This window comes from Salvelinus sp. IW2-2015, linkage group LG9 (assembly GCF_002910315.2).
Source record: "Salvelinus sp. IW2-2015 linkage group LG9, ASM291031v2, whole genome shotgun sequence".
Classification (NCBI taxonomy): domain Eukaryota; kingdom Metazoa; phylum Chordata; class Actinopteri; order Salmoniformes; family Salmonidae; genus Salvelinus; species Salvelinus sp. IW2-2015.
This window is the reverse complement of record NC_036849.1, coordinates 28,647,912-28,657,593: the sequence shown is the minus strand read 5'-3', so window position 1 is coordinate 28,657,593 and position 9,682 is coordinate 28,647,912. Positions and strand designations below refer to the sequence as shown.

The window sequence follows — 9,682 nt, the reverse complement described above, 5'->3', positions numbered from 1 at the left end:
TACAATAACKTTGACAATGTATTTTACTTAGACCATGAGTTGCCAACGATTTGACAGACATAGGAAGTGATGGGTCTACTATATGTTGAAATGTTTTGGTCTCTAATAGCCTATATTTATGTTTTGTTCAGGTCCAATATATGTCTTGTAACATGGATATTGATGACATAAAGTGAATACATGACTCATATTGACAGGCAGAAAACAGAGCACTATGACCCAGTGGAGATGTGCTCTCCTCTCCAGTTGAACCATTGTGATCAAAGCTGCATGTTTACTGTCACGCCTGTCAGAGGCAGGCAGTAGCATCAGCTGTATAAAACCAAGGGTGGAGGTCTCATCACCATTCAACTAGAGAAGGACTGACGCAGCCTGCAAGACAATTCCAGGCGGGAAGGATTACAATGCAAATGGGAAGCTAGCAGTTGCAACATTTGACAGATGTCTGCAAGTCATTGTTCTTTCATTGGTATCAATATATATTTTGATATCAACTTTCTATATACCATTTGTTTTGTTTAGATAGCTAAACTGTTAATTGCGAACAGATGTTGCTATACATTTTCAGATAACATTATGGATATTTACTTCAAAATCAACAATTTTAGATCCAACATTATAATTGGGTCGTTTCTGCAATGAATGAAAATGAAGAAGAAACGGACACAAATACTTTCCTCTCCCAAAATATTTTACTAGATTGATTGAAATGAATTAAGAACATTTTGGAGACTTGGCGACATAAGAACTGACCACACTGTTTCAAGTGATAAATCAGTGATGGAGAAAAACGCCACAGGTCACCTCGAGCCAACTCCTGCATTATATGGACTAATAATGAATTTCACCAACGATACCTATGTGACAAAATCTTCAGAGCTGGAGGGAAATGAAGAGAGTCTAGCTTATCAAACCAGTTTGGCAGTGATTCTCTTCGTTTTCACACTCGCCACTACTTTATCCAACGCATTTGTCATTGCAACGATTTATCAGTCGAAAAAACTGCACACTCCAGCAAACTTTCTCATAGCGTCTCTAGCTGTCACCGACCTCTTGGTGTCCATTTTGGTGATGCCAATATGCGTCCTGTACACGGTGAGTCACACCTGGACTTTGGGACAAGTTAYATGTGACATTTGGTTATCCTCAGATATAACATGTTGCACTGCTTCTATCCTTCACTTATGCGTAATCGCTTTGGATCGATACTGGGCAATAACAGACGCCGTTGAGTACTCCAAAAAGCGCACGCCAGCGCGCGCGGYGGGRATGATCGYGACKGCYTGGGTCATCGCWATCTSYATCTCCCTGCCYCCGCTTTTCTGGCGCCAGGTGAAGGCAGAGGAGTTGACTGAATGTAATGTCAACACGGACCACATTTTCTACACTATTTACTCCACGTTTGGAGCATTCTACATCCCCACTTTACTGCTTATTGTGCTTTATGGAAGAATATATGTGGAAGCCCGTAAGATCATTTTGAAACAGTCACCCAAAAAGGTAGGGAAAAGACTTACTTCAGCGCGCCTGGTCACGAACTCCCCTGGATCTGTGGCATCGACATCACCTTTGCAGTGTGGACGACATGATACCCACTCCGGTGACACGGGTTCCTTGGCAAGTGAGAACCAAGTGAAAGTAACCGTGTCTGACGCACTTTTGGAGAAAAAAAGAATCTCAGCCGCTAGGGAAAGGAAAGCGACCAAAACATTGGGAATAATATTAGGCGCATACATTATATGCTGGTTACCCTTTTTCATATACACCCTGGTGGTGGCCACCTGTGAAACTTGTTTTTACCCCGAGTTGTTTGACTTTTTCAATTGGCTTGGTTATCTCAACTCGTTAATCAATCCAATTATATATACCATGTCCAATGATGACTTTAAAAAAGCTTTCCATAAACTCTTGCGCTTCAGATGTTGCAGATCCTGAAAAGATGTCTTCTGTGCCCCTTTTTGTTTGCATTATTGTTCTATAGAATACAAAGAAATGATTGAACACCTTTATCATACCAGTATCTCTGCACATTGTAAATATGGTACTGGAACTGACCCTGTACATAGCTCACTTACTTCTCGGACTCTTCTTATTTCTTATTTCTATTTCTGGGGTGTTTTTGTTCTACCTTATGTTATTTTAGGTAGTACATTGATATTGATACATGCATTGTTGGGTTTAAAGCTTGCGATAAGCGTTTGCATAATGATGACCTTTTGGGGACCTACATTTCTACGAAGTCGCCAACGTTGCGCAATCCTCAAATTAAGGTTTAATATGTAATACAGCTATACTTGATCCGATTATAATAAATTGTGAATACAACTGAACAAAATCACAGTTGGAAAATTCAGATTTGTTGTTTGTGTTTTGCAAGGGCTCCAATTTGGGGAATATGTTGGCGCGCGGCGCATTGCGCGATATTCCCAGGGTGACTGACCCTGATGCATTTCATATCCTGCACCATTAGTAGGCCGTAGAGCGCTCCAAACCAGACTGGACTAAAAGCATTATTTCTGTACATTGGCTAGCTATGACATTGTGTTTTTTTGTTTTTGTTTTGCATACACATGTGTGTACATAGGCCGAATTATCATTTCGTTTTCTTTGTAAAACTGTCACATGGAAATAAGGGATGTTACTGTATTTATTATATCAGGATAAGTGATGGAAATGATTATGATACGATCAAACTGTATTGGTTCACTATTGGTTCACTATTAGCATGTTAAAGATCAGTGGTTCCCAAACACATACCCCCTCTAGCACTAGGGTCAGCTCACTCTCAAATGTTGTTTTTTGCCATAATTGTAAGTCTGCCACAGACACACAACGCGATACATTTATTAGACATAAGAATGAGTGTGAGTTTTTGTTACTGCCGGCTCGTGGGAAGTGACAAAGAGCTCTTATAGGACCAGGCCACAAATAATAATATAATAATAATCAATAATTTCGCTCTTTATTTAACCATCTTACATATAAAACCTTATTTGTTCATCTAAAATTGTGAATAACTCACCACAGGTTAAATGAGAAGGGTGAGCTTGAAATTATGCACATAACTCTGCAATGTTGGGTTGTATTGGAGAGAGTCTCAGTCTTAAATAATTTTCCACACACAGTCTGTGCCTGTATTTAGTTTACATGCTAGTGACGGCCGACAATCCACTCTCACATAGGTACGTGGTTGCAAAGGGCATCAGTGTCTTAACAGCGCGATTTGCCAAGGCAGGATAATCTGAGCGCAGACCAAACCAGAAATCTGGCAGTGGCTTCTGATTAAATTAAATTTTCACAGAACCGCTTATTGCAATTTCGACGAGGCTCTCTTGTTCAGATATTGGTAAGTGGACTGGAGGCAGGGCATGAAAGGGATAATGGATCCAGTTGTTTGTGTCATCCGTTTCCGGAAAGTACCTGCGTAATTGCGCTATATCACGTTTGACATTGTCCGTAAACTTGAGTTAAGTTGCACACAAAACATTATACAATGCTGGAAAGAACTGTGTGTTGTCCTTGTTAATGCAGACAGAGAAGAGCTCCAACTTCTTAATCATAGCCTCAATTTTGTCCCGCACATTGAATATAGTTTCGGAGAGTCCCTGTAATCCTAGATTCAGATAATTCAGGCGAGAAAAAAACATCACCCAGATAGGCCAGTCGTGTGAGAAACTCGTCATCATGCAAGTGGTCAGACAAGTGAAAATTATGGTCAGTAAAGAAAACTTTAAGCTCTCTCTCAATTTAAAAAACGTTGTCAATATTTTGTCCCTTCATAACCAGTGTTGTAAAAGCTTTACATGGTTCCTGCCCATGTCATTGCATAGTGCAGAACATACACGAGAGTTCAGGGGCTTTGCTTGAACAAAGTTAACCTTTTTCACTGTAGTGTCCAAATGTATTCCAAGCTGTCAGGCAGCAAGAGCCTCTCGGTGGAGGCTGCAGTGTACCCAAGTGGTGTCGGGAGCAACTGCTTGCACGCGCGTTACCACTCCACTATGTCTCCCTGTCATGGCTTTTGCGCCATCAGTACAGATACCAACATGAGCAGCAGCTATGTTTGGCTACATACGGACCGTTAGTGGAATTCCTGCGAGAGAGTAACTGTTAATGTGATTGGATGTTAATTATTTGACTAGGGTAACTGTATTTGACATTGTGTTGTTATTTCGCTGAACACAAGATGGTTTAATTTTATTTTTGGCAGTGAAACGAGGCTACTCAGGCGAGAAAAAACTCACCCAAATGTATATCCCCGTTGGAAAATATAAATGGACTGTTTGAAAATGTGAAAAAAAATACATATATATATATATTTTATGTGAATCACATTTTTATTTGGCGTAACCCCGGCGGCATTGCGCGTACCCCTGGGGGTACAGTTTGGGAATACCTGTTATAGATCAACTGATGCTCAACCTTGGCTCATGAACAAGTCTTGAGTTACAAGGTGACCAATGTTCTTTAGAACTTTTAAATTAGCCTGTAAAAGCTGAATCCCTGGGATAGTCACAAAGTTAATTGCTTGACTGGGTGTGGAAATCTTTTATTAGGGTTCCAAGGAAGAAAGCCAGGATTCACACAACCTGAATGTCAAACACAGACCCAGACTKGTTTTATTGTGGGTGATATTTACCCAATAGACATGACAGCTGATGAATACATTCAATTTTACTGAACAAACATGCAGTGTTTAACAGTGTGTGTCTGTATGTGTTGGTGTATTTGAACTGTATGTTCATACATTTAAGTGTATACATGTCTCTGTTTGTTCTGGCTAGCATCAGCTACAAAATAATTTACTGTCTTGAATTACATAAGAGAACCATATCAAGATACAGACAATTAATCAAACCCCTTGGCATTGATTTGTGAAACATTGTGTTCTACAATAAGGCCTAAGGCTTGCCATACATGTGAATATTTGGAAATATTTTTTTGCATTATGAAATGCTGTAAAATAAAAGCTTCTGCAATGAAATACTGTTCCATGAGAGAAAAATGTATTAGAAAAAGGAATCTACAAATTTGAAGTATCATATGGTGTTATTACAGTGTAGAGTCCACCATCTGAGTGCACCATTTGATGTGGTGATCACAGTCATGCACACACACAAACGCCGCTATCACCCGCCTCGCCTTGTCATCCATTGACCTCTGACCTCTTACACTTGATTTGCTACAGCGCAGAGCAGCACCATTGTCAGTGGATGTGCTCCACTGGTGTCTCGTCTGTCATGCACCAATAGCCAAACACACAGCAGAGCGGCGCAGCAGAGCGGCGCAGCAGAGCGGAGCAGCAGAGCGGAGCACCAGAGCGGAGCACCAGAGCGGAGCACCAGAGCAGAGCAGCAGAGCAGAGCAGCAGAGCGGAGCACCAGAGCAGCGCACTCGTGGATTTTCACCAGGCTCATCACACATGACCGATGAACGTGTCCTGGGAGGATAAGCAGTGAATGCAAATATTTCCCTCTATGGTTCAATGCAAATGTTTTCCCATAGGGTTTACGCTGTCAATGAGAAGTTCATATGGATCTACATTATGTGGGTGAAGTTGTAATTAATTCAGGTTGAATAAAGGGGCATGTGGTTGCCTGCCAATACAATGCTGGGTTGGGCTAACTGTGGGCTAACATTATAATGATGTGCCATGCAAAATGTAGTGTGCCCTTCAGAAATTGGAAATCAGAATACATTTTTCTGCTGGGCTGGCAATGACATCAACAGGAGTGGGTCACAGCTGTTCAAATAGATACGTCTCTGGGCAGTACAACCAGGAGCATGTTTGTATTGCCAAGGATGTGACATGAATAGGAGGACTTACAAGGCCTGAGGCCAAGGTTTTTCAAGACAGAAGGACAAACACATGGACTCTCTTCGGCTGTCGTCTCCATTCGTGTTTCAACTCAATCTCCCGAATCACTGCAGAAAGCTCTGACTTAACAAGAGCAGAAACAAATGTGATTAGGTAATACATGTGATTGGTTAAGATTGGTTAGGGTTGGGGAGGAATGCAAAACCAGCGACCTTGTGTATGGAAAATCATGCCCATTTTTCACACTAGAAATATATTCGTAACGAACATTAATTCAACCGAATGATATCTTAAGGGGAACATGTTTGTCACAAAGCTCAGAAACTGAGTAGGGATGATAGTTGACCTAGATAGCGTAGGGTAAAGCTCTGATGCACTAGTCTTGTTGTCAAGTAAGATGGAACGTTTAAAGACATGTTATACTTCCACTTGCAAATTAGTTTTTTAAAGTAACACAGTACATCACATTGTTATTGACAGCCAATGCTAATACCTTACAGCTAGTTATATGTTATAATGTATGGTCTATAGCTCAGTGTCCTGGTTCAGTGCTTCAATAGAAAACTAGTCATATGCATAGAGGTTACGCTGGAATGAACAATAAGGACGAGGGTGAAATGAAGCCATAAAATATTCTTATCTTGTATGCAGCTTTATTAACAGTTAATTGTCACACCCTCTTTGTCCTCTGAAGCCTAGGCATTCATCACCCCACTATGCCCTTGCAAAGCTACTGTTGCCTTGCAAAGCTATTGTTGTCAAAAATTAACTTCTGGCTCTAATAACCATTGACTTTGACTAAAACTGGTAAATAATTTACCCATGACATTAAAGGGGCAATCTGCTGTTCAAACAATAACCAAGCGAACGCCCCCGGCACTGATATGGTAAATAACTGAGGGATGGGGGCTGGAGAAATTGTAACCACTCTCAAAATTATAGACAGAGCTATGGATGCAAGGACTGACCAGCCATGAAATAACAAATATAGTTTCAACCATGTTTTAAGGCTATAAAGTGTTTGTTTACAATCACTTTGTTTACAAACACTATAATAAAGCAAGCTTATATTTTGGAATGATTGGGCATTTATAAGTTATATTATTCAAGAACCAATGGGTATATATCATGAATTTACAAGTCCAAAAATAGATGTAGCAAGCCCAGATTGCCCCTTTAAAGGAGGGATTACTGGTTTTATAATGTGGACAAATGATACACGTAATCTCCAAATGGCAATGACAGAGAACGACAAAAGAAATGACATCACATGAAAGTCACTGCAACAAAACAATGTTCTAGACATAATGCTCTGTGGAATGATTCATAGGACATCAAAATAGCTAGTTGTGACTTGTTTGGGACCACCATTAAGTCACATAAATCACAAGAGTAGTCAATAGCTATCATCTTGCAAGAGAAAAGCACATCTACTACACAGCGTCAATAGCCGGGTTTGATGCTGCTGAGACTCCAATCATGGGCTTATTTCTTTCCATTTTCTATCCAGGAGAAACCAGATACCACACTAAAAACCCAAATGTGCTTTCTTTCGCAACCAAATAGTGACAAATGGACTGCTGGTGTGATTTCAGGCTTTCTTTCTCATTCATTAGTGTTGTCTACGTGCCTCATGGTAGAGCTACACCTCATAACCCTCCCCGGAGGCGCTTTGTTGGGCTTGGRAAACATAATAAATAAAACATTATGGTCCAAGTTGTAAACCATATGGCTGAGAGCGCTCCGGTGCATTTCACCATTTGTTTATCTTATAGCTCACCATTTCTTTTACACTTCAGATTAACTTTATATATTGTTTAGAGTATAGCATAACCATTAAATCAACAGCAAACAGATGGAAAATGACCCTGATGAATCTAATTTCATAAGCTCCTGACGGTGATATCTACTGAGAGTACAAAACATTAAGAATAACCTGCTTTTTCCATGACATAGACTGACCAGGTGAATCCAGGTGAAAGCTATGATCCCTTATTTGGGTTGCAGGTAGCGTAGTCGTTAGAGCGTTGGACTAGTAACCAAAATGTTGCAAGATTGAATCCCTGAGCTGACAAGGTAAACATTTTGTTCTGCCCCTGAACAAGGCAGCTAACCCACTGTTCCTAGGCCGTCATTGAAAATAAGAAATTGTTCTTAACTGACTTGCCTAGTTAATAAATAAATAAAATATTGTCACTTGTTAAATCCACTTCAATCAGTGTAGATGAAGTTGAGGGGACAGGTTAAAGAAGGATTTTTAAGCCTTGAGACATGGGTTGTGAATGTGTGCCATTCAGAGGGTAAATGGGCAAGACAAAAGATTTAAGTGCCTTTGAATGGGGTATGGTAGTAGGTGCCAAGCGCACCGGTTTGTGTCAAGAACTGCAACGCTGCTGGGTTTTTCACGCTCAACAGTTTTCCGTGTGAATCAAGAATGGTCCATCACCCTAAAGACAACCAACCAACTTGACACAACTGTGGGAAGCATTGGAGTCAATATGGGCCAGCATCCCTGTGGAATGCTTTCGACACTTTGTAGAGTCCATGCCCCGACGAATTGAGGCTGTTCTGAGGGCAAAATTGGGGGGTGGGTGCAACTCAATATTAGGAAGGTGTTCTTATTGTTTTGTATACACTCTTCAAATAAAAGGTGCTATCTTGAACCTAAAATGAATAATCGACCATTATGGGAGACAGTGGGAATGTCCGACGACGCTGCGACTGGTCCGTCCGGTGCTGCCGCAATTTCGGCAGCTGCAACTGGGCCGTCCGATGTCGCCACAATGGGACCGTCTGACGACGCAACTTCAGCAGCTGCAACCGGTCCGTCCGACGCCACTGCAACTGGTCCATCCAACGCCGCCGCAACTTCGGCAACGGCAACTGGTCCGTCACCTGTCGCCAGTGATTAGTAATTGTATAAGTGTGCCCTTGGTTTATCATTGTCCGGTCGATTATTGTTACAATGTTTGTTGGTGCGTGTGAGTACCTGTGCTGTGTGTTTTGGGCTTTCGTTCCCTTGTGGATTGTGCAGATGATCACGGGTCTCGTCCCGTGTGTAAATCATTGTGCGCGTGTGTATTTATTCGAGGTACTCCTCGATCTTTTGTTTGGGTTTCAACCCTGTGTTTTGTGTATGTGTTTGTTTGGTCTTCGTCCCCCTGCCCTTACACGGCACGCTGTAATTTGAGGCTTAATATAAAAAACTATTACGCATTCTTGCGTTTGTCTCCTGAATCTCTTCATGCCAACGTGACACCTACATAGGATCATTGTTATCCTTTGACTTAATATCTCTGTGCTCAGTTGGCATCTTTTACTGCGTATGTGTTAAGAAAGCTTAAATTATCTTTTGACATTTGAATCACCTTGTKTACAATTATTTTTATATTTTACAGTATTATAGCCTGAGAATTAGGAATAGTTGAGCCCAAAAATATCCCAAACCTATCAATGTTCACATTCAATAAGTGAAGCAGACTTTTCTCCTCAAACAACATATTCTACAGTYTATTTTTCAACTGCTGTCCAGGGACAAAAATGGCAACTGACAAATATCATGTATAGCCTACGCTCTCTGGTGTGAATGTCTCACTCTAATCCTGGGATATGACCCAGTCAGTGGAGCTGTGGCTCCTGTGCTGAAATTTGCACTTCAGCTGTCCCCCATGAGTGCCCTTTCACGTTCAATCTCTTTCAGCCCTGGTTCACACACCGACACCGCACCGGTCCAGCCTTGTCCCCACATTCCCCCTGCCTTGGGCTTGTTTTTAGCCTAGAATGCTGCCTCTGTCCTGGGAAGCCCTTCACAGCTTCCCCCCTGCCCCAGACTGAACATTTCTTAGACAGAACAGAACATTTCTC

General features: G+C 41.4%; 1 protein-coding gene across 1 annotated transcript; it reads left to right on the top strand.

The window, feature by feature from the left end:
• The first annotated feature begins 276 nt into the window (after nucleotides 1-276).
• LOC111968360 (5-hydroxytryptamine receptor 1B-like) lies at nucleotides 277-4,916 on the top strand. Its single transcript, XM_023993849.2, has one exon. The coding sequence runs from the start codon at nucleotides 781-783 to the stop codon at nucleotides 1,933-1,935; it is 1,155 nt and encodes a 384-aa protein (XP_023849617.1). The 5' UTR covers nucleotides 277-780; the 3' UTR covers nucleotides 1,936-4,916.
• The last annotated feature ends 4,766 nt before the right edge of the window (nucleotides 4,917-9,682 follow it).